At 39.0% G+C, this 26366-nt stretch overlaps 1 protein-coding gene and 1 pseudogene across 3 annotated transcripts in view; both read left to right on the top strand.

Moving 5' to 3' along the window:
• The window catches only part of MYLK2 (myosin light chain kinase 2), a 178820-nt gene that overhangs the window by 121351 nt on the left and 31103 nt on the right, over positions 1-26366 (top strand). For all 3 annotated transcript variants that reach the window (XM_053699735.1, XM_053699716.1, XM_053699693.1), the window contains 2 exons: positions 21163-21315; positions 23633-23765. In XM_053699735.1, the coding sequence (XP_053555710.1) occupies positions 21163-21315; positions 23633-23765 (286 nt within the window). The remainder of the gene's footprint in view (positions 1-21162; positions 21316-23632; positions 23766-26366) is intronic.
• Positions 16143-16261, top strand: LOC128646241 (uncharacterized; annotated as a pseudogene).

Raw genomic sequence — 26366 nt, 5'->3', positions numbered from 1 at the left:
GACCTCACATATGGGGTCCTGTCGGATTGTGAATCCAATTTTCACAAGAAAGATGAGAAGTTATTATTCTCGTTAAGACCTGAGGGTTGGACTGAATTCATTAAGAAAATCCATCTACTTTCCGCTTGTAGTAGTTTGTTTTCTAAGTTTCCACCCCTTATACCCAGGTTTATTTTTTGTAGGCCAAAACACTTCAGATCACTTTGTCTACAATTGTGTTTTTTCATGAAATGTCTTGCTACTGATGTTAATTGTTTTCCTGCTTGTAGGTCTTTTGCTGCATTTTTGATGTTTCTAAGATGCTCTTGCAATCTTGTTCTTATTTTTCTAGTTGACATCCCTATGTAAAATAGATTACATGTACATTTGATTGCATAGATGATCCCCTCTGTTTGACAGTTAATGTGTGAATTTATTGTGTGGGTTTTGTTAAATCTGTCCTTTACTGTATGTGTTTTCACCATGTGACAACATGTTGAACATGTGCCACATTTAAAGGATCCTTTAGTAAAGGCCGTTGCTGTTTTTCTTTCATGTAATTAGCAAGAGTCCATGAGCTAGTGACGTATGGGATATACATTCCTACCAGGAGGGGCAAAGTTTCCCAAACCTTAAAATGCCTATAAATACACCCCTCACCACAACCACAATTCAGTTTTACAAACTTTGCCTCCTATGGAGGTGGTGAAGTAAGTTTGTGCTAGATTCTACGTTGATATGCGCTCCGCAGCAAGTTGGGGCCCGGTTTTCCTCTCAGCGTGCAGTGAATGTCAGAGGGATGTGAGGAGAGTATTGCCTATTTGAATTCAATGATCTCCTTCTACGGGGTCTATTTCATAGGTTCTCTGTTATCGGTCGTGGAGATTCATCTCTTACCTCCCTTTTCAGATCGACGATATACTCTTATATATATACCATTACCTCTGCTGATTTTCATTTCAGTACTGGTTTGGCTTTCTACAAACATGTAGATGAGTGTCCTGGGGTAAGTAAGTCTTATTTTCTGTGACACTCTAAAGCTATGGTTGGGCACTTTTTTATAAAGTTCTAAATATATGTATTCAAACATTTATTTGCCTTGACTCAGGATGTTCAACATTCCTTTTTTTCAGACAGTCAGTTTCATATTTGGGATAATGCATTTGAATCAATCATTTTTTCTTACCTTAAAAAATTTGACTTTTTCCCTGTGGGCTGTTAGGCTCGCGGGGGCTGAAAATGCTTCATTTTATTGCGTCATTCTTGGCGCAGACTTTTTTGGCGCAAAAAATCTTTCTGTTTCCGGCGTCATACGTGTCGCCGGAAGTTGCGTCATTTTTTTGACGTTCTTTTGCGCCAAAAATGTCGGCGTTCCGGATGTGGCGTCATTTTTGGCGCCAAAAGCATTGAGGCGCCAAATAATGTGGGCGTCTTATTTGGTGCTAAAAAAATATGGGCGTCACTTTTGTCTCCACATTATTTAAGTCTCATTATTTATTGCTTCTGGTTGCTAGAAGCTTGTTCACTGGCATTTTTTTCCCATTCCTGAAACTGTCATTTAAGGAATTTGATCAATTTTGCTTTATATGTTGTTTTTTCTATTACATATTGCAAGATGTTCCACGTTGCAACTGAGTCAGAAGATACTTCAGGAAAATCACTGCCCGGTGCTGGAGCTACCAAGCTAAGTGTATCTGCTATAATTTTTGGTATCTGTTTCTCCAGCTGTTGTTTGTATTGCATGTCATGACAAACTTATTAATGCAGATAAAATTTCCTTTAGTACTGTTACATTACCTGTTGCTGTTCCGTCAACATCTAATTTTCAGAGTGTTCCTGATAAACATAAGAGATTTTATTTTTTAAATCCATTAAGAAGGCTATGTCTGTTATTTCTCCTTCTAGTTTACATAAAAGTCTTTTAAAACTTCTCTTTTTTCAGATGAATTTTTAAATGAACATAATCATTCTGATACTGATAATGGTTCTTCTGGTTCAGAGGTTTCTGTCTCAGAGGTTGATGCTGATAAATCTTTGTATTTGTTCAAGATGGAATTTATTCGTTCTTTATTTAAAGAAGTATTAATTGCATTAGAAATAGAGGATTCTGGTCCTCTTGATACTAAATATAAACGTTTAAATAAGGTTTTTAAATCTCCTGTAGTTATTCCAGAAGTGTTTAATCTCCCTGATGCTATTTCTGAAGTAATTTCCAGGGAATGGAATAATTTGGGTAATTCTTTTACTCCTTCTAAACGTTTAAGCAATTATATCCTGTGCCATCTGACAGATTAGAGTTTTTTGGGACAAAATCCCTAAGGTTATGGGGCTGTCTCTACTCCTGCTAAATGTACTACTATTCCTACGGTAGATAGTACTTCATTTAAGGATCCTTTAGGTAGGAAAATTGAATCCTTTCTAAGAAAAGCTTACTTATGTTCAGGTAATCTTCTTAGACCTGCTATATTTTTAGCGGATGTTGCTGCAGCTTCAACTTTTTGGTTAGAAGCTTTAGCGCAACAAGTAACAGATCATAATTTTATAGCATTATTATTATTCTATAACATGCTAATAATTTTATTGGTGATACCATCTTTTGATATCATTAGAATTGATGTCAGGTATATGTCTCTAGCTATTTTAGCTAGAAAAGCTTTATGGATTAAACTTGGAATGCTGATATGTCTTCTAAGTCAACTTTGCTTTCCCTTTCTTTCCAGGGTAATAAATTATTATCTCAACTGTTTCTGGAAGGAAGGGAACTTTTTTACCAAAGGATAAAAAATCTAAGGTAAATTTAGGTCTAATAATCATTTTCGTTCCTTTCCTCACAACAAGGAACAAAAGCCTGATCCTTCATCCTCAGGAGCGGTATCAGTTTGGAAACTATTTCCAGTTTGGAATATATCCAAGCCTTATAGAAACCTATAGCCAGCTCCTAAGTACCCATGAAGGTGCGGCCCTTATTCCAGCTCAGCTGGTATGGGGCAGATTACGTTTTCTTCAAAGAAATTTGGATCAATTCCGTTCTCAATCTCTGGTTTCAGAACATTGTTTCAGAAAGGTACAGAATTGGCTTCAAGTTAAGGCCTCCTGCTAAGAGTTTTTTTTCTTTCCCGTGTCCCAGTTAACACAGCAAAGGCTCAGCATTTCTGAAATGTGTTTCAGATCTAGAGTTGGCTGGAGTAATTATGCCAGTTCCAGTTCTGGAACAGGGGCTGGGGTTTTATTTTATCTCTTCATTGTACCAAAGAAGGTCAATTCCTTCAGACCAGTTCCGGATCTATCAATATTGAATCTTTATGTAAGGATACCAACATTCAAGATGGTTACTGTAGGACTATCCTGCCTTTTGTTTAGCAAGGGCATTATATGTCTACAATAGATTTACAGGATGTGTATCTGCATATTCCGATTCATCCAGATCACTTTTAGTGTCTGAGATTCTCTTTTTAGACAAGCATTACCAGTTTTGTGGCTCTACCGTTTGGCCTAGCCTCAGTTCCAAGAATTTTTTTCAAAGGTTCTCGGTGCCCTTCTTTCTGTAATCAGAGAACAGGGTTTTGGTATTTCCTTATTTGGACGATATCTTGGTACTTGCTCAGTCTTCTCATTTTCGAAGAATCTCATACGAATCGACTTGTGTTGTTTCTTCAAGTTCATGGTTGGAGGATCAATTTACCAATCAGTTCATTGATTCCTCAGACAAGGGTAACCTTTTTAGGTTTCTAGATAGATTCAGTGTCTATGACTCTGTCCTTGTCAGACAAGAGAAGTTTAACATTGATATCAGCTTGTCAAAACCTTCAGTCACAATCATTCCCTTTGGTAGCCTTATGCATGGAAATTTTAGGTCTTAGGACTGCCGCATCAGATGCGATCTCCTTTGCTCGTTTTCACATGCGACCTCTTCAGCTCTGTATGCTGAACCAATGGTGCAGGGATTACTCAAAGATATCTCAATTAATATCTTTAAACCGATTATACGACACTCTCTGACATGGTGGACAGATCACCATCGTTTAGTTCAGGGGGCTTCTTTGTTCTTCCGACCTGGACTATAATCTCAACAGATGCAAGTCTTACAGGTTGGGGAGCTGTGTGGGGGTATCTGACGGCACAAGGGGTTTGGGAATCTCAGGAGGTGAGATTTCCGATCAATATTTTGGAACTCCGTGCAATTTTCAGAGCTCTTCAGTCTTGGCCTCTTCTGAAGAGAGAGTTGTTCATTTGTTTTCAGATAGACAATGTCACAACTGTGGCATACATCAATCATCAAGGAGGGACTCACAGTCCTCTGGCTATGAAAGAAGTATCTCGAATTTTAGTTTGGGCGGAATCCAGCTCCTGTCTAATCTCTGCGGTTCATATCCCAGGTATGGACAATTGGAAAGCGGATTATCTCAGTCGCCAAACGTTGCACCTGGGCGAATGGTCTTCACCCAGAGGTATTTCCTCAGATTGTTCAAATGTGGGAACTCCCAGAAATAGTTCTGATGGCTTCTCATCTAAACAAGAAACTTCCCTGGTATCTGTCCGGATCCCGGGATCCTCGGGCGGAGGCAGTGGATGCATTATCTCTTCCTTACAAGTGTCATCCTGCCTATATCTTTCCGCCTCTAGTTCTTCTTCCAAGGGTATTCTCCAATATTCTAAAGGAATGCTCGTTTGTCCTGCTGGTAGCTCCAGCATGGCCTCACAGGTTTTGGTATGCGGATCTTGTCCGGATGGCCTCTTGCCAGCTGTGGACTCTTCCGTTAAGACCAGTCTTTCTGTCTCAAGGTTCTTTTTTCCATCAGGATCTCAAAACCTTAATTTTAAGGTATGGAGTTTGAACGCTTGATTCTTGGTCAAAGAGGTTTCTCTGACTCTGTGATTGATACTATGTGACAGGCTCATAAATCTGTATCTAGAGAGATATATTATAGAGTCTGGAAGACTTATATTTCTTCAGGATGGTTTAGATAAAGGTTTGTCCGCAAGTTCCTTGAAAGACAAATCTCTGCTCTTTCTGTTTTTTTTTCACAGAAGGATTGCTAATCTTCCTGATATTCATTGTCTTGTACAACCTTTGGTTCGTATAAAACCTGTCATTAAGTCAATTTCTCCTCCTTGGAGTTTGAATTTGGTTCTGGGGGCTCTTCAAGCTCCTCCTTTTGAACCCATGCATTCTTTGGTCGTTATATTACTTTCTTGGAAAGTTTTGTTTTTTTTGGCCATCTCTTCTGCCAGAAGAGTCTCTGAATTATCTACTCTTTTTTGTGAGTCTCCTTTTCTGATTTTGCATCAGGATAAGGTGGTGCTGCGAACCTCTTTTGAATTTTTTACCTAAGGTTGTGATTTCTAACAACATTAGAACAACATTAGTAGAGAAATTGTGGTTCCTTCATTATGTCCTAATCCTATGAATTCTAAGGAGAAATCATTGCATTCTTTGGATGCTGTTAGAGCTTTGTAATATTATGTTGAAGCTACTAAGTCTTTCCGAAAGACTTCTAGTCTATTTGTCATCTTTTCCGGTTCTAGAAAAGACCAGAAAGCTTCTGCCTTTTCTTTGGCATCTTGGTTGAAATCTTTATTTCATCATGCCTATGTTGAGTCGGGTAACACTCCGCCTCAAAGGATTACAGCTCATTCTACTAGGTCAGTTCCTACTTCCTGGGCGTTTAGGAATGAAGCTTCGGTTGATCAGATTTGCAAAGCAGCATCTTGGTCCTCTTTGCATACTTTTACTAAATTCTACCATTTTGATGTGTTTTCTTCTTCTGAAGCAGTTTTTGGTAGAAACGTACTTCAGGCAGTGGTTTCAGTTTGAATCTTCTGCTTATGTTTTTTCATTAAAATTTTATTCTGGGTGTGGATTATTTTCAGCAGGAATTGGCTGTCTTTATTTTATCCCTCCCTCTCTAGTGACTCTTGCGTGGAAAGATCCACATCTTGGGTAATCATTATCCCATACGTCACTAGCTCATGGACTCTTGCTAATTACATGAAAGAAAACATAATTTATGTAAGAACTTACCTGATAAATTCATTTCTTTCATATTAGCAAGAGTCCATGAGGCCCGCCCTTTTTTTGTGGTGGTTTTGATTTTTTTGTATAAAGCACAATTATTCCAATTCCTTATTTTATATGCTTTCGCACTTTTTTCTTATCACCCCACTTCTTGGCTATTCGTTAAACTGAATTGTGGGTGTGGTGAGGGGTGTATTTATAGGCATTTTAAGGTTTGGGAAACTTTGCCCCTCCTGGTAGGAATGTATATCCCATACGTCACTAGCTCATGGACTCTTGCTAATATGAAAGAAATTAATTTATCAGGTAAGTTCTTACATAAATTATGTTTTTTACTTTGCAGATGACTAGGGCTGATTAGATCTTTGAGATTACTACTTCTCCTATAACCAGTTAGGATTTTTGGTCCTAGAATTTTGTTTAGGATAGGGTCTGATAGTACAATATGCCAGTTATCTTGTAAGATTTTCCTTACTTGTGGGCTAGCTGGATTGTATGTAGAGATAAATCTGATGTTGTCCTGTTGGGATTTTTGTTTTTTCTGTAGGAGCTCATTCCTGTCAGTGCATCTAGCTCGATGTTCTGCTTTTTTAATTGCTCTTTTACTGTAACCTCTGGCCAATAGTCTTGTTGTTACTTCTTTGGCCCTTTTGTTGTAGTTGATATCTGAGGAACAGTTTCTCCTCATTCTGAGGAATTCGCCCACCGGTAGGGCTTGTATAGTGTTTGGTGCATGTGCACTTGTACTGTGTAAGACACTGTTAGTTGCTGTTGGTTTTCTATGCACATCCATGGATAGGAGTCCTTCTGTAGTTTTACTGATTTCTAAATCCAGAAAGTTGATCTTTGTTAGACTAGTTTCATGAGTTAGTTTGATATTGAGCCTATTCCTATTAAGATTTTGGAGAAAGAGATCTAATTCATTCTTGGTGCCTTCCCACAGAAACAGTATGTCATCTATAAACCTCATCCAGAGGGGAATTTTCTCTAGAAACTGTGAGTTTTGATCAGAAAAGACATATTTTTGCTCCCACCATCCTAAAAATATGTTGGCGTAGGTAGGGGCGCAAGCAGTACCCATTGCGGTTCCTCTTTCCTGTAGGAAGAAGCCATTATTAAAGGTAAAATAATTGTGTTTGAGTACAAATTGGAGTAGGTGTAGTACAAACTCATCATGTAATCTGTCTTCCTCTGATCCCATAGTAAGGAACCACCTCACTGCTTCTAAGCCCAAATCATGTTCAATGCATGTATACAATGATTCTACGTCCGCCGTTACCAACCATGTTTCAGATGAAATATGAATGTTTTCCAATCTTTTGAGTACATCTGTGGTATCTTGGACATAGGATGTTATTTGAGTTAGATAGTTTCTCAATCTGTAATCTACAAACTGACTTGCTTTTTCAGTAAGACTGTTTATCCCTGAAACGATTGGTCGGCCTGGGGGATGTTGTTTGTTCTTATGAATTTTGGGGATCAGATAGAAGGTTGCCACTATAGGTTTTGTAACTTTAAGAAAATTGTACTATTTATTGTCTATGATGTTATCATTTTTGGCCCCTTGTATCAAGTTAATATACTTGTTCAAGTATTCTTGAGTTGGGTTGTACCCCAGTTTTGAATAACAACTCTGATCTCTTAATTGCTTATCTGTCTCCAATCTGTACATGTTCATAGGCCACAGAACAATGTTGCCCCCCTTATCTGAATTTCTTATGATGACATCTTGCCAGGATTGCATATCTTTTAATGCCTTACGTTCTTTCAATGTTAAATTCTGATTGGTGTTTCTGTTATTTTCAGGGATAGACATTATCTTTGCACAGACAATATCATTGTAGACTTGTAATTGGGAACACATTTTAGGCATGAAAGAGGATTTGTTTTTAATTTTATTTCTCCAATTGTCCCTTGTTTCGGTTGAAGTTTGCAGTTCACCTATTTCAGTTACATTTTTCATTTCACTTTCAGAGAGGAGAGTCTCTAAATTTTCCAAAGTGGTTCTTTCTTCGTCTGAGAGTGAGTCTGAGTCACTTCCATTTTTAGTTAGATGGAACCTTTTCAAAGCAATCTTCCGGAGGAAAAGTTGAATATCTCTTTAATTATTTCAAATCTGTCTATTACAGGGGTCGGACAGAAGGTCATACCTTTCGTGAGAACCTCTATATGGTCTTTTGTTAAAAGTTTTGAGGATAAGTTGATAATTCTTAGGGAGTCTACTTCATCTGTGAGAAGGGACTTGGGGGTCTCTGGTATGGTTTCCAGCCTTTCTTGTTTGTTTTGTTGTGTGGTTGGCTTTTGTTGTTTCTTTTTGCCTTTCCCCCTGCCTCTTCTGGTATGTCTGAACTTGAAGAGGCCTTTCCTCCTAAAAAATCTTTCCTTTTGCCTCTTGTGATTCTCATGTGGCTATCTGTTACTGGAATAGATGGTTCACTATCAGATTCATGTGTTTCTGATTCCTCTCCTTCTGTGTCCGAGACATCACTTTGTATAATGTTTACCCTAGAAGGTTTGTTAGTATTAGGGTTAAACTTCTTTTTCCATTTATATACTTTGTTGTTAGCGTAGTCATTTTTGTCTCTGGATAGTTTACCCTGTTTTGTTGATTTTATTTCCTCTTCATATTTGTCCAGTTCCTTCTGATATTGTTTGTAAAGTGGCTCAAATTCTTGTAACTTTTCAAACTCTTGTAGTTTGATGTTTATTTCTTGTATTTTACTCTCTAGAATATCATATTCAGCTTTGTCATGCTTAATTAGTATCTGCATTAATTTTGCTGAACACTCTGAGAGAGCTTTCTCCCATTCTATACTGTGCTCTGGATTTCTAAATTCGAAGGCAGGGAACAATTGGATTCTTAGTCCTCTTGGGATTAAATTGAGTTCAATATATTTTTCAAAAAAGTGATGGTTCCACCATACTTTATCCTGTTTGTACATTAATTTGTGAATTTCCTTTAATATTTGGTTCATAGAGTCTGGGTTGTGTGAGGTGTTAGTTTGTGGATTTTCAAAAACCAAGTTTAAATCAGTTTCTCTTTTTTGTTGCCTAGATGCTCTATCTGTTTCCCATTTGGAAGACATGATGTACAGTAGATCTTTGTGAAGTTTATATAGGTGTGCTCTGTTGATGAGAAAACCTGGTAACCAGGTTGTACACAATTTTTACTAGAGAGAGGGGGTATCAACGGCACTACTTAGCCTAATGTGGCTTAAATATTTCTAATTCCCTATTTAGCCCCAATTTGTCCTTAATATATGTGGGGATAATTCCCCTATGAAAGTATGGACTGCTAAAGGTGCTATGTAGTTTTCAACATGTGAAACTGGGTAGAGAAAGGCTCTAACTCGGCAGACTACATATATAGCACTCTTGGGGGTTAATATAGGGTATATTTCTGAATAGTATGAAAGACCTTGTTCCTTTAGGCAAAATAGAGTTACTGATGGTCTAGTGAGTTTGCGTGTTCCACGTTAAAACATAACTTTTATTGTGTCAAACTTAATATAAAACACTGGAAATAAATTTAAAAACACACTTAGATGCTAAAGACTCAGTGGTCAGCCTGCTCTTTGTAAGTAGATTCTAGCCAGGTGGGTTCTAGGTTATGCTGGAAACCTTCTAGAGTATAATTGCAGCAAGTTAATGAACCTGATGCACACTTATAACAAGAGGTCCTGTAAAAGTTGTGTGTATATCCGTGTAGTGGACCTAATAGAGTAAAATATTCTGTAGTCTTAAATAGTATTAATCTTAATAAGACATAACTTGGTTATACACTACAGTTACTGTATATTACAATTTAACCTGTGGTTAATACAGCTCTATTTTTATTGTATCACCTTAATACTGTTTGCTGGTGGATAGTATACTTTATATGCTGACATCGGGTGGTAAGATTACCTTGAATCTTATTAAAGAAGTTAATGGTGCTGTAGTCAGCAATTTTAACCCAATGCATTCATTCTAAATGTCAGATTTACTGATAGGTTAATAATCCACATATCAGCAGCTTATAAACTTATAGTTATAACGTGACCGTTATTATCAGATGGATAAGAGAGGTGATCTTTAAATTGGTATAAATGTGCACTTTGTATACCGTGTTTTCCAGGCAGTGTTAATTCTCATTAATAAATATCATACACGCTATAACTACTCATGTACGGCTCATTCGTTCCGTTTTAAGTATGCTGTGTTACAATTTAAATAACTGATAAAGACACACTCTGCATGTAAATTTGTAACTGTAACTGATATAGTTTTACCGGCAAACTGGGAACCAAATATTAGATACACAATACGGGCATATAACTTAATGATTAACGGGTAAAGTTACATCTACTCCATCGGCTATATACGGAGTGGTGTGATTAGCAGTAACCCCATTTGAACCGGTTTAACCGGCAGTGCAGGAGTGGGCTGAAATTAAACAGCTTTTGTGTTTGAGTGAGCTACACCTAAAACTCTCTATATAATCAGCAAACAGCTCTGTCACCCATTGGCAACAACCGCTATATTACAGTTACAAATTTACATGCAAAGTGTGTCTTTATCAGTTATTTAAATTGTAACACAGCATACTTAAAACGGAACGACAGAGCCGTACATGAGTAGTAATAGCATGTATGATATTTATTAATGAGAATTAACACTGCCTGGAAAACACGGTATACAAAGTGCACATTTATACCAATTTAAAGATCACCTCTCTTATCCATCTGATAATAACGGTCACGTTATAACTATAAGTTTATAAGCTGCTGATATGTGGATTATTAACCTATCAGTAAATCTGACATTTAGAATGAATGCATTGGGTTAAAATTGCTGACTACAGCACCATTAACTTCTTTAATAAGATTCAAGGTAATCTTACCACCCGATGTCAGCATATAAAGTATACTATCCACCAGCAAACAGTATTAAGGTGATACAATAAAAATAGAGCTGTATTAACCACAGGTTAAATTGTAATATACAGTAACTGTGTATAACCAAGTAATGTCTTATTAACATTAATACTATTTAAGACTACAGAATATTTTACTCTATTAGGTCCACTACACGGATATACACACAACTTTTACAGGACCTCTTGTTATAAGTGTGCATCAGGTTCATTAACTTGCTGCAATTATACTCTAGAAGGTTTCCAGCATAACCTAGAACCCACCTGGCTAGAATCTACTTACAAAGAGCAGGCTGACCACTGAGTCTTTAGCATCTAAGTGTGTTTTTAAATTTATTTCCAGTGTTTTATATTAAGTTTGACACAATAAAAGTTATGTTTTAACGTGGAACACGCAAACTCACTAGACCATCAGTAACTCTATTTTGCCTAAAGGAACAAGGTCTTTCATACTATTCAGAAATATACCCTATATTAACCCCCAAGAGTGCTATATATGTAGTCTGCCGAGTTAGAGCCTTTCTCTACCCAGTTTCACGTGCATAATTATTAGGCAACTTCCTTTCCTTTGGCAAAATGGGTCAAAAGAAGGACTTGACAGGCTCAGAAAAGTAAAAAATAGTGAGATATCTTGCAGAGGGATGCAGCACTCTTAAAATTGCAAAGCTTCTGAAGCGTGATCATCGAACAATCAAGCGTTTCATTCAAAATAGTCAACAGGGTCGCAAGAAGCGTGTGGAAAAACCAAGGCGCAAAATAACTGCCCATGAACTGAGAAAAGTCAAGCGTGCAGCTGCCAAGATGCCACTTGCCACCAGTTTGGCCATATTTCAGAGCTGCAACATCACTGGAGTGCCCAAAAGCACAAGGTGTGCAATACTCAGAGACATGGCCAAGGTAAGAAAGGCTGAAAGACGACCACCACTGAACAAGACACACAAGCTGAAACGTCAAGACTGGGCCAAGAAATATCTCAAGACTGATTTTTCTAAGGTTTTATGGACTGATGAAATGAGAGTGAGTCTTGATGGGCCAGATGGATGGGCCCGTGGCTGGATTGGTAAAGGGCAGAGAGCTCCAGTCCGACTCAGACGCCAGCAATGTGGAGGTGGAGTACTGGTTTGGGCTGGTATCATCAAAGATGAGCTTGTGGGGCCTTTTCGGGTTGAGGATGGAGTCAAGCTCAACTCCCAGTCCTACTGCCAGTTTCTGGAAGACACCTTCTTCAAGCAGTGGTACAGGAAGAAGTCTGCATCCTTCAAGAAAAACATGATTTTCATGCAGGACAATGCTCCATCACACGCGTCCAAGTACTCCACAGCGTGGCTGGCAAGAAAGGGTATCAAAGAAGAAAATCTAATGACATGGCCTCCTTGTTCACCTGATCTGAACCCCATTGAGAACCTGTGGTCCATCATCAAATGTGAGATTTACAAGGAGGGAAAACAGTACACCTCTCTGAACAGTGTCTGGGAGGCTGTGGTTGCTGCTGCACGCAATGTTGATGGTGAACAGATCAAAACACTGACAGAATCCATGGATGGCAGGCTTTTGAGTGTCCTTGCAAAGAAAGGTGGCTATATTGGTCACTGATTTGTTTTTGTTTTGTTTTTGAATGTCAGAAATGTATATTTGTGAATGTTGAGATGTTATATTGGTTTCACTGGTAAAAATAAATAATTGAAATGGGTATATATTTGTTTTTTGTTAAGTTGCCTAATAATTATGCACAGTAATAGTCACCTGCACACACAGATATCCCCCTAAAATAGCTATAACTAAAAACAAACTAAAAACTACTTCCAAAACTATTCAGCTTTGATATTAATGAGTTTTTTGGGTTCATTGAGAACATGGTTGTTGTTCAATAATAAAATTAATCCTCAAAAATACAACTTGCCTAATAATTCTGCACTCCCTGTAGTTCCTATAACTATAATAGGGAGTTGTTTTTTTTTGTCTTTATTAGTCAGGTATAGCGAAGACATGAAGTAGATCAAGGCATTCTATGGGAGTTATCTGGCGTTCTAGGGGAGTAACCTGCATTTTAATTGGTATACATTCACAGTAGTGCAATATATTCCAAGTCCTGCAGGCTAGGTATAGGGTTTCAACCATATGTGTATAGAGTTTTAACTATATTTCTTTCCTAAAATATGGTGAGTCCACAGAATCATCAATTACTAGTGGTAATATCACTCCTGGCCAGCAGGAAGAGGCAAAGAGCACCACAGCAAAGCTGCTATATATGTCACTTCCCTTACCCATAACCTCCAGTCATTCTCTTTGCCTGCGGTGCAAGGAGGAGGTGAAGTTTTGGTGTCTGATCTACAATCAAGATTTTTTTTATTTTAAAGCAGAGTAGGTTTGCTCTGATCTTTCTAAAGGGTCTAGCCTTAGCCCATGTCAGTCTCTTCAGTAGGGCAATAGTGGCTTTTAAGCAATTGGGATCTTGTGGGGTACAATCCTCACTGCGTTTTCCCAAAACATTTTGCTGCCCTATTTAGATAGCCTGAGTAAGTTTATTCAGTCTTTCTGTATTTCCACAGGTCCATGTGAGGGATGGCATGCTCTCAAACTAGGTGAGCTGTCCTGCTACAGGACAGATAAATATTGAGATAAGTGCCAGTTTTATTTTCCTATGTAAGCAGGGAAAAATGTGACACTTATACAGCTGAAATGCTGCAGGGGGACGTTATTTTATTATTCCTGTCGGGGTGCAGGTTTTTATGGCAGTATTTGCAGACACTGTTAGTGTGAGGATCCCTTTTTAGTAACAGATTATGTACTTTTTTGGGGGGGGGTTATTGTTTAAATAAATGGCTTTTTTGTCAGCAGTAGGACCGCCCCTTTTAAGGAGGTTCTGATTCTGTGATGTCAGAGTTTTTTTGGCACTTTTTTCACTTCCTGTAAGAGTGAGGTGCCCATATTTCAAATGGCTCTGCTGTTTAGAAGGCTTCTTGCTGATTTTGCTTCTCTGGAAATCCGGATTGTAAACGGGATTGTTTTTTCTTCAGTTTGTTGCGGGTTGCAAGACAGGTAGGGCACCTCAGTATTCTGCTGAGGTGTAGAGTGTTGCCTAGGGTATGTTTTCTTGATTTGGTTTTTGGTTCTGTATTATATCCTTTGTTAAAAGATTTTTTTATTTTTTTTTAAAGTTTGTTTTTTTTTAGTTTTTTTTTATTTGCTTCTTTTTGTATTAAGGATCAGGAGGCTGTGCAGGATGTTACCTGTAGCTTATGTTTTGATGCCCAGGTGGAACTCCCTGTACCTTTTTGTTCATGTACTGAAAGAACTTTAGCTTATAGAAATAGACTTTTTGACCCTGAGCCATCATTAGCTAAGGTGGATGCTGTTCAGGAGCCTCCTGTTTCAGATGTGCCGCAGCTTTCTCCTCAAGTGCTCCAATCCTATTCATCTGCACATGCAGTGCCCTGTGTTTCCTCTCATGCTCCGCCTGGAGTTATTTTGTAAGATATTGCTGCCCAGGTATCTTCTGCGGTATCTGAGGCGCTGTCTGCTTTTCCCATGCCGCAGGGAAAATGCAAAAGGAAATTTAAACAGTAAGTAAGGTTTCTGATCCTGAAGTGGCTAATCAAAGTATTTCCTCTCAGAAGTCTGAGGATGAAGATTCTTCGGGTGTATCTGACGGTAACATTTCAGATTCAGGCAGTGTAATTCCTTCTACTGATGCTGAAGTTGTGTGGAAGGCTTGCTCAACTAAGAATTGGTTTAATTCTTAATTCTTTATTTTTTTCTGTACCTCTGATTTTGCAAATGCTATTAAATGTACAGATTGTTTTGAACTTATGTCTCCAAGGATGTTGCTGTTAAGGCACTGCCACAGTTTTCTCCTTTTATGTCCCAAGCCTATATGGTGTCACATGCAGTGCCTGTGGTTCCTCTCAATCTCCTGGAGGAGTGTATTTGCTTACAGAAGTTGCAAGCTCAGGTATCTTCTGCGGTATCTGTGGCTTGGTCTGTTTTCCTTTACTTCAGGGAAAAGGCAAGAGGACATTTTATGTCTCAGATAAGAGGGTTTCTGCTCCACATGCTGCTACGCAGGTTTGTCTTCTTCCAAGTTAGTGAGGAGGATTCACTGGTAGCTTCTGAGGCTGAAATCTCAGATCTGGACAGTATAATTCCTTCATCTGTTACTGAAGTGGTATCCTTCAGTTGTTTGCTTCAAAGCCTCTTATATTGTCAGGAGGTCTTGGCTGACTAGATGACACCAATCCCTTTCGTTGTCTTTCCTTCTGAGTTTTGTGAACTTTATCAGTTCTGTATTTTTCTTTCCTCTCTGGAAGGGTTCTAGATGTGCTGTGAGATGTTCACAGGATTGTTATAGAGAATCTGGGGATATTTCTCCCTGTCTCACGTCCTTTTTAGGATTTCCTGTCGCTATCTCTCTTGAAATGCACAGTGTCTTTAGTAGAAGGGAACTTTCTACTTTTAATCAGAGAACTTAGATCTCTGCGGAGATAATCTAGTTTTCTTTCCGACATAGGTAAAAAGGAGGTTTAATTGTTCATTTAGAGCAATGTCTTGTCTTATTAGACTTGCTGTACTAACCGATGGGCATTGTGGCTGAAATCTATGGTCAGCTGAGAAGCCTACCTGTAGTTTAGTGCTACAGCCTAGGCTCTATAGTTCTGCAGTTGCAGATTCAATTCTTTCTGTTTCCTCCAAATACACGCTTCTAGTGTCTCCTTTTGAGGATGAGACTTTGTTTGGGTCATGCCTTTTCAAGTCCAATCTAAGGTTTTCCTCCTAGGGGTAGATTTCTCTTTCTAGAGTATCTGCAATCCAAGTAGGATGAGAGGCATTCCTTGAACTGGATTCAGGGTCTTCATCTCTGGGAGTGACAGTTCCAGTCCCAGTTTGGGAATGGGATATAGGTATTTACCTCATATATTTTAGATTCTGTCCTTCAAAATAGTATCCTTTCTCCTTTGGTTCTAGTGGACCTGTTCATAACGAACTTAGACCTGAGAGATTTATTGTTTCCTTAATCAGAATCTTCTCTATTTTATTAGTTTGTGCCATCCCAGTCAGACCTTTAGGTCTTGGGATATTGCAAGTGTGTTTTTCTGGACAATATATAGTTCAGGTATCATCCTGACTTCGAGCTAACTCTCTTTTAAGAGATCTTGTCTAATCTTCTTTTCCGGGGATGGGAAATGAATCTGGAGAAGAGTTCCCTTGTTCTATCCACAAGGGAAATTTATTTGGGACTACCGCCACAATACCCTGAATGCACCCGATTTAGTTTGATCTCGGAAGTTATGCAGGGTCAGGTCTGGTCAGTACCTGCATGGGAGACTGCCTGGGAACACCAGATGTGGTATGCTTGGACCTTTATTTGATTCTTCTAGGAGAAGTCTTTCAGAGGTCAGAAAATCAAGGATTTATTTCTTTTCCCCACTCTGCAGTCTTCTGTCCTGGCCAACAGTAAGTTTTAGTGGCCGGTGGATAGCTTAGCCTTCTTGCAAACAGGAGTTTGGATTTAGCTGCAGTTGACATTTCTTTACTTTTCTGTGACCCTGTGTATGAAGGGAATTAGTCTGATGGTATATTCCATGGACACCATTCCTTTTGCTATTTTTCATGACATGGAGATCTTTCAGATCTGTCTTAAAGGATAGATTTAGATCAGATGACAAGAGACTTTCTTCCGTAGTATTTTTTCAGGAGTATCTATCTCCGGGCGCGTGCTTCTGGAGATATCCCTGGGTGATGTGAACACGGATGCCAACCAGCTGTGGTAAGCTGTCTGGGTCTTGTTGAAGGATTATGGACTCGGAAGTGTCTGCTCTCCTTTTTAAACATCTTGGAGTTCAGAGCAATTTGCAATGCTCTGATGACTTGACCTCAGTCGTCCCTAGCTCGGTTCCAGTCAGACAATATCACCTCTAGGGTTTATATCAACCATTAGGGAGGAACTAGGGGTTCCTTAGCCATGTAGGAGGTGACTTGGATTGTTCAGTTGGAGGAAGCTCACATTTGCTGTCGGTCATCCACTTTCCAGGGGTGGACAATTGGGAGTCGGACTTCTATACAGACTGATAATTCATCCTGGGGAGTGAGCATTTCCATCCGGAAGGGTTCTCTAGGTAGACCCTCACATGGGGGGTTTCAGGAGTTGGCTTCTGTGGGCGTTTCGACAGAACGCCAAGTTTCGAAGGTACGGTTTATGGTCATGTGATCCGCAGACCGTCCTGAAAGATGTTCTGACGTTTTTCTTGGATTTCAGTCATGCATACTTTTTCCCTCTGTTTGTTCTCTTTCCACGAGTCATTACTCGTATTTTCAGATGAGAGCGGCTGTGATTTTATTAGCCCCTGCATGGCCTCGCAGGATCTGGTATGCAGACCTAGTGGAAATGTCGTCTCTCCACCTTGGAGACTACCTCTGAGGAAGGACTTATGATTCTTGGTCTTTTCCTTTATCTAAATCTCTGAAACTGACGGCTTGAAGATTGGACGCTTAGTTTTGTCTAAGTGGGGGTTTTTCTGAACTTTTTATCCTTTCTCCAGGGTGGTCTGGAGAAGGGTTTGTCAGTCAGTACCCTGAAGGGTCAGTTTTCTGCATTGTCTTTTTTTTGCTACATAATCATATGGTGGACGTGACAGATGTGCAATCTTTTTGTTAAGTCGGTTGCTCCCCCTTAGGGTTTTGCCCTTGTTCTTAAAGTTTTGCAGTAGGTTCTGTGTGAGCCTTTACTTTCCATAGATATTAAGTTGTTATTTTGGAAGGTTTTGTTTCTCATTGCTATCTTTTCTCCTTGGAGAGTCTCGGAGATCTAAGTTTTGCAGTGTGATTCGCCTTATCGTATCTTTCATGCAGTTAAGGCGGTTATTCGTACTAGTTAGGTTTTCTTCCTAAGTGGTTTTGTATAGATATATTAATTCAGAAAATTGTTGCTCCTTCTCTGTGTCCTTATCTTTCTTCTCATAAGGAACATTTGTTGCACAACTTTGATGTTGTGCGTGCTTTTATTTTATGTCTATAGGCGACAAAGGATTGTCGCCAGTTTGCTTTTTGTTTCTCTGGGAAACATAAAGGTCAGAGAGCTTCAGCTACTTCTCTTTCTCTTTGGTTGAGTAGGATAATTCGAGAGAATTTCAGCTCATTTCACTAGGGCTGTCCCTTCTTCTTGGGCTTTCAAGAAGGAAGTTTCTGTAGAACAGATTTGCAAGGCTGCAATTTGGTCCTTTCTGCATACTTTTTCCAAATTTGATATTTTTGTCTCAGCTGAGGCTTCTTTTTGGGAGAAAGGTTCTTCATGCAGTGGTGCCTTCTGTTTAGGTTACCTGTCTTGTCCCTCCCTAATCATCTGTGTCCTCTAGCTTGGGTATTGGTTCCCACTAGTAATTGATGATTCCGTGGACTCATCATATCTTAGGAAAGAAAGCATAATTTATGCTTACCTGATAAATTTATTTATTTCTGGATATGGTGAGTCCACGGCCCACCCTTTATTTTAAGACAATTTTTAACTAAAACCTCAGGCACCTCTACACCTTTATGTTATTTTCTTTTTCCATTTTACCTTTGGCTGAATGACTGGAGGTTATGGGTAAGGAAAGTGACATATATAGCAGCTTTGCTGTGGTGCTCTTTGCCTCCTCCTGCTGGCCAGGAGTGATATTCCCACTAGTAATTGATGATTCCGAGCACTCACCATATCCAGAAAAAAATTAATTTATCAGGTAAGCATAAATTATGTTTTGTCTCACCAACTTTTCAGTGTGAAGCAGGTAGTGTAGGTTTAGTTACAGGTAGGTACGTATTATTTGAAGTTACACAGAAACCGTTTAATTTTTTTGTTTCAGTGAACGCACTGTCTGTGTTGTGTAAGTACATTTCAAATATGGCTCCCGCCAGCTGAAAGTGCCGACAAGTGGCAATGTCGGCGGAGTTTTGCTTAAGCCACAATCCCTATTATTTCCTATGAGAGACACATCGTCACTCTTCAGCACTTCACAGGTCAGACCCTTTTTTTTAGAATATATCAAGGGACTGCGAGCCTAACACACCTAAATATGATGAAGAACCTGTAGTCATCTATCTGCACCTAGAAGGATGTAACTGTACATCAGCGATATGGCTCTTACAGACAGAAGGGCTCCATAGTCTAGATAGATCCATAGTCTAGATATCAGAATTCCCAGTCTTCCTCCATACTAACTGTTTCTGTTTCTGGGTAGGGCTGACTGTAGGCGCATGCAGCAGAAAGCTGGAGTGGCAGGCACTTGAGGATATGAGCATCTGTGCAGCTGTACACACTGCTCTCTTCAGTCTTGAGGCTGTGTGACTCATCTCACACTGTATCCATGCAGCCTTCGGCAGACAGCATCCAGTCTGCTGGTCCCCTTAGTCCTGCTCTTTCTGCTGTGGCCCTAAGATCAACTAACTGAAGTTTGTTAGGGGAACAGTGCTTTGTAGAAAGGTGTCAGTGGGAAGAATAAGTGAGTACACACGCCCCTTCCCCATTATTATTATTATTCTTTATTTATAAAGCGCCAACAGATTCCGTAGCACTCCCCATGGGTACACGGATAACAGTACAATGGAGAAACAATACGATAAGACACAAAATTTTACAGACAAATACAGGGGGAATTGAGGGCCCTATTCCCGTGGGAACTTACAATCTAGATGGGTAGGAGGATGGGAAACAGGAGGTGGGGACTGCATAGGTGAGAATGATATTAGTGAGGAGATAGAGGGCAACTGTTAGTTAAGTGAAGTTAGTTTGTTGATAAGTCGGGTGATAAGCTTCCCTGAATGCAGCATTGTCTAGTGCAGGGTGAGAGGAAACTTGTTCCTAGCAAAGAAGTGACATGTGCTGCTGTGGCTGATGTATAGTGTCATGCTGATACTTCACACATTAAGGTAAGGTTTATTTTTATAGTTTTTTTTTCTCTGTGTCTCAGATTTTACAGCTTCCCATAGTAGTTCTGCTGTTCCAGTCAGTAAACTTATATTTGTCTGCACCTCCATGCTTCCTCCTCAGTCTTTACCTTGCTTTGCTCCTGTTGGCTGCCCTAAATCTCTTTAACCAGCTAACCTCACACCAGAATCACACTCAAAAGCATATTAAATTAATCCACAGTGGAGGAATTAATATATGTATTTACTTATTAGTACTGCTTATGTCCAGTTTCACATATTGCAATTTATTTAATTTTTTTTAAATGATTAACCCAGCAGGGGATGATACACTGCTGGGCTAATAATTTTAAAAAGATTATAAAATAAATTGATTTAGTTGTTTTTTGGGATGTTGGGTTGGAGAGCGAAATTGCATGGGGGGGGGGGGGCAAGAAAATGTTTGCCCAGAGTCCAGTCAATATTAAAGACGGCCCTGACTGTAGGGTTGCAATTTTGGTGCTAGATTATAGGTGGAGCGCAATTTATCACTCCCACTCGTGCGTTAACTGCACTAGAGGTAAGCTTTTTGCTTCGAGTAGCATGTGTATTGCAAGTTGAAAGTAAAAATGTTCTCAAAAGTGCTAACCCGACGCAAGCAAAAAGCTGAAGTTAGAATATTGCGACTGCGTTAACATATTCCCCCATAGAAGTCAATGGAGCAAGAAAAGTGGGAAAAAACTAACACTCTACTCAATAAACTTTTGACTTTTATAGTCAGGTTTAGCACTTACCAGCAAGCTCAGTGGTCCTTGTCTTTACGAGGTTAGTTATATCTCTTTTGCTATCTACCTACCTTTCTTAAGCTTAAAATTCTAGAGGTCAGAAACATCTCTTTCTCATTCTCAGATATATACTGTATGTCTCTCATGGTGAGCACACTTAGGGGTCGATTTATCATGCTACGACAGACAGGGACGTACATGCACACCCCTCTCCATCGCAGCTCTCCTCTAATTGGCTGAATTCCGCTGCCGGAATTCAGCATTGCACAAGAACGCAATTTTGCGATCTTGTGCAATGCCGTCCCTTGCACTCGCACAGCCAACCACGCGTGGGCAGGAGCTTTCAATCTCCCAGGAGGACAAGACCGGGAGATTGAAATTTGCTGCCTTAGAGGTGGCTAAGAGGTTAGGGAAGCAGCGGTCTGATGACAGCTGCTTCATAAATACGAATTGCAGGTTCTCTTGTGAGAACCTGCAGTCTTAGGGGTGCAAAGCCTTTGATAAATCAACATCTTAGTATCAAAAATGTCTTCTCCTATCTCAACGTTCTCTTTTAAAAGCATTGTTCTCAGGCTCTTTTTTTTCTCTTTCAGGGTTAGTGGTCTCTCCCCATTTCTTGGTGACAATGATCCAGAGACCATGAATAATATCTTGAATGGTGACACTGGATTTGAGGAGGAGTCATTTGAGTCAGTGTCTGATGAAGCCAAAGACTTTATATCCAATCTTTTAGTGAGGGAGAAAGGGTAAGACCTATTGTGGTCACTCAAGAAAATATTATTGTTTTCTGAGTCCCCATAAACCTCATGCATTGCTGTGTGTCCTATGTACCAAACAAACCGTGACTTAACTAAGCATGTGACCCAGTAACATGACAATTTGTTAGCCTTGTGACCTTGTAATATGACGATACACTGACTCTGTGGCCCAGTAATATTATAATCTTCTTATTTTGTGTCACAGCAATATGAAAATGCACTGTCTCTGTGACCTGTTAATATGAGAATCCACCTGAGATCTGACCTAATAATATGACAAACCACTGACCCTGTGGCGGTGTAATGAGATAATTCACTGGCCCCATGACCCAGTAATATCACAATCCATTGATTCTTTGAACCCCATTCATATGACAATTTACTAACCTATGACCACCAATAATTTTGCATTTCACTGACTGCATGATCTCAGCAAGAGTTTTAATAATAGTGATTTGTCCTGTGACCAGTGTTCCCTCTAAGGCCCATTTTGTGTGCGGCCCAGCAGTGAAACAGTTAATAACAGAACCATACCTTGCAGTCTACATTGTGCAGTGTTTGCTAATTACAGGGTGTGGTTACCTAATTAACTCCTTTACTGCTGAGCCGCACACTAAACCAGCCTTAGAGGGAACACTGCCTGTGACCCCAACAATCCGACACTACTTTTCCCCAGAACACAGTAACATGACCCTGTGACTCTGAGATATCACTTACCATTTTATCCAAGCACGGTGACACTTCAGTGACCCAGACACTCAGCAATATGGCTATTGACTGGCACTTCACTGGTTTTTGGATTAAATCTGTATTACAATTCTCTAACTGACTGACCAATTCATATGAGATTTCAGTGATCCTGTAACCACAAACATTCAACATTTAAAAAAATGTTGTGACCCAAGCAGTCTACCAATTCTCTGACAAAGCAATGTGACAGTTTTTTGATTTTACGACCCAATCTATTTATAATTGCGCTAACACTTCAACCCTAACAATCTGACATTTTACTAACCCTTGGTTCCCAGTTATCTTCACACTTCTTTGACCCTGTGTCTATAGGAAATATACACAATGACTAGTGGGTTGATCTACCTGACACTTCACTAGCCTCATAATAAAGCAATTCTTTGAACCTTTACTATGATCGTTTAAAGGCACTATTACCCCTAGCTTTGATTTCTCACACCATATTTGTCTGTTCAGTTATCTTGGCACAACCAGAATCTGACCTCACTGGGTCTGTAATCCTGTAATACCCTAAGTGTGATCACTTTATTACAATAAATATACCAAATATCACAAAGAAAAAAAAATGTGAAATAAATGTGATAACAAAAATCATAAAAGGAAAACCAAATAAAGTTCTGAATAAAGGATATGTCTGTGTCCTCTGGATGAGTTTTTCAGCTTGTTAGCATTCCTCAGTGAGATCCCATAAAAAAGGAAACAGAAAATTGCAACATAGTGTGAATCTGTAATGGCACTTTGAGGAAGTAGTTGTTTTGTAACAAATGACTACTCACATTTGTTGGAGCTTTCCACTAAGCTCAAGGATATGCGCACTCCCACTTTATACTGATGGGAAAACAGTACACTAGGCAAAACTTGGATACAAATTTATTTTAAAATATATATTTGTCAAAGCATACCTGCGAAACGTACGTCGGAACTGAACTGTTCTATATTGAGTTTTATCACGTCTCTACACTAGCCAGGACACCTGGGGGCTTAGCGCTACTGTCTTGCTACTAAAGAGGTTTTGGTTTCGGCGGTCACACTCCTGCTGATCCATTTACCTCTTTGCAAGTTTGGCGATTTGAAGCATTTATTACAGCATATCTGCTTTTGTACCCTTACATTGTGGTGTTATCAAGGCTTATGTGACGCTTTTATATATTTTAAAATAAATTTGTATCCAAGTTTTGCCTAGTGTACTGTTTTCCCATCAGTATAAAGTGGGAGTGCGCATATCCTTGAGCTTAGTGGAAAGCTCCAACAAATGTGAGTAGTCATTTGTTACAAAACAACTACTTCCTCAAAGTGCCATTACAGATTCACACTATGTTGCAATTTTCTGTTTCCTTTTTTATGGGATCTCACTGAGGAATGCTAACAAGCTGAAAAACTCATCCAGAGGACACAGACATATCCTTTATTCAGAACTTTATTTGGTTTTCCTTTTATGATTTTTGTGATCACTTTATTAGTTTGACCTCAAATTGACACTTTAAAATCTAAAACATTCTAGGATATATTGCTTCTTCACCTAAAGCACAGCTCTATACTATGCTTTTTCAATTAGTGGACGTATGAGTGCAGCCCAGTGTCTCAGACATCCTTGGCTTAATGACCTGGAGAGGAAGGCGAAGCTTTGCAACAGACTCCTGAAATCACAGCTTGAGCTGCGGAAATATATGATGCGGAGACGCTGGAAGGTAAAAAAAAAAAACGCCAATAACAATAATTCTTGTTTCTTTCATGTAATTGGCAAGAGTCCATGAGCTAGTGATGTATGGGATATACAATCCTACCAGGAGAGGCAAAGTTTCCCAAACCTCAAAATGCCTATAAATACACCCCTCACCACACCCACAATTCAGTTTTACAAACTTTGCCTCCTATGGAGGTGGTGAAGTAAGTTTGTGCTAAGATTTCTATGTTGATATGTGCTTCTCAGCATTTTTAAGCCCGATTCCTCTCAGAGTACAGTGAATGTCAGAGGGATGTGAAGGGAGTATCACCTATTGAATGAAATGGTTTTCCTAACGGGAGATCTATTTCATAGGTTCTCTGCTATCGGTCGTAAAGATTCATCTCCTACCTCCCTTTTCAGATCGACGATATACTCTCATATTCCATTACTTCTACTGATAACCGTTTCAGTACTGGTTTGGCTATCTACTATATGTGGATGGGTGTCTTCAGATAAGTATGTTTTCATTACTTAAGACACTCTCAGCTATGGTTAGGCACTTTATGTATTTTAATAAAGTTCTAAATATATGTATTGTACTTATATTTGCCATGATTCAGGTTTTCAGTATACAGGTGAAACTCGAAAAATTAGAATATCGTGCAAAAGTTATAAACTCTAGCAATTTGCGCCCTTGCAAGCCTAATTCTGCCCGCGAATTTAAAAGATAGTCAATTGAAAAGGAGACTATACCCCAGGTAAGAAATACATTTTCCTAAAAAAGCATTTCCCAAATATGAAACTGACAGTCTTTTGCAGACTGACAGAATTAGGCTTGCAAGGGCGCAAAATGCTAGAGTTTATTGCGTCATTGTTGGCGCAAGATTTTTTTGGCGTGAAGTTACGTTCATTGACGCAATTTCGTCATTTCCCGCGTCTTAGTCGACGCCGAGTCCTTCACAAGGTTTGCGTCTTCGGTGACGCGAGTGTGTCATTTCCGGACGTTTTTGGCACCAAAAAATATTATTCAATTTGTGTCGTGCATCATACTTGGCGCCAAATATTTTCATTATTTAAGACCCCATTCCTATATGCCTCTTGCCTTTTTTCTATGTCAGAGGGCTATGCTGTTTGCTTTTTTTCCCATTCCTGAAACTGCCATATAAGGAAATTGATAATTTTGCTTTATATGTTGTTGGTTTTTTTTCCTCTTACATTTGCAAGATATCTCAATCTGATCCTGTCTCAGAAATCACTGTTGGAACCCTGCTGCCTGATAACAGTTCTACCAAAGCTAAGTGCATTTGTTGTAAACTTGTGGAGGTTATACCTCCAGCTGTGGTTTGTAATAGTTGTCATGATAAACTTTTACATGCAGAGAATGTATCCATCAGTAGTAGTTCATTACCTGTTGCTGTTCCCTCAACATCTAATGCACAAGATATACCTGTAAATTTAAAAGAATTTATTTCTGATTCTATTCAGAAGGCTTTGTCTGCCATTCTGCCTTCTAATAAACATAAAAGGTCTTTTAAAACTTCTCATAAAGTTGATGAAATTTCAATTGACCTGCAACATACTGAATTATCCTTCTCTGATGAGGATCTATCTGATTCAGAAGATCCTGCCTCAGATATTGACACTGACAAATCTTCTTATTTATTTAAAATGGAGTATATTCGTTCTTTGTTAAAAGAAGTGTTGATTACATTGGATATGGAGGAAACTAGTCCTCTTGATATTAAAACTAGTAAACATTTAAATTCTGTTTATAAACTTCCTGTGGTTATTCCAGAGTTTTTTCCAGTTCCTGATGCTATTTCTGATCTGATTTCTAAGGAATGGAATTGGCCTGGTACTTCTTTTTTTCCTTCTTCAAGGTTTAAAAAATTGTATCCTTTGCCAGCAGTTAGATTGGAGTTTTGGGAAAAGATCCCCAAAGGTGATGGGGCTATCTCTACTCTTGCTAAACGTACTACTATTCCTATGAAAGATAGTACTTCTTTTAAAGATCCTTTAGATAGGAAACTTGAATCATATCTAAGGAAAGCTTATTTATATTCAGGTCATCTTCTTAGGCCTGCAATTTCTTTGGCTGATGTTGCAGCTGCTTCAACTTTTTGGTTGGAACAATTATCGGATCATGATTTGTCTAGCATTGTTAAGTTGATTCAACATGCTAATAATTTCATTTGTGATGCCATTTTTTATATAATCAAAATTGATGTTAAATCTATGTCTTTAGCTATTTTAGCTAGAAGAGCTTTGTGGATAAAATCTTGGAATGCTGATATGACTTTTAAGTCCAGATTGCTATTTCTTTCTTTCCAAGGTAATAAATTATTTGGTTCTCAGTTGGAGTCAATAATTTCAACTGTCACTGGGGGGAAGGGAGTTTTTTGCCTCAGGATAAAAGACCTAAGGGTAAATCTAAAGCTTCTAACCGTTTTCGTTCCTTTCGACAAAATAAGGAACAGAAACCTAATCCTTCCCCCAAGGAGTCTGTTTCCAATTGGAAGCCTTCTTCATATTGGAATAATACCAAGCCATTTAAGAGATCAAAGCCAGCCCCCAAGTCCGCATGAAGGTGCGGCCCTCATTCCAGCTCAGCTGGTAGGGGGCA

The sequence above is a fragment of the Bombina bombina genome, chromosome 1, assembly GCF_027579735.1.
Source record: "Bombina bombina isolate aBomBom1 chromosome 1, aBomBom1.pri, whole genome shotgun sequence".
In the NCBI taxonomy this organism is placed as follows: domain Eukaryota; kingdom Metazoa; phylum Chordata; class Amphibia; order Anura; family Bombinatoridae; genus Bombina; species Bombina bombina.
The sequence above is the reverse complement of the archived record's forward strand: the minus strand, read 5'-3'. Positions and strand labels throughout refer to the sequence as shown.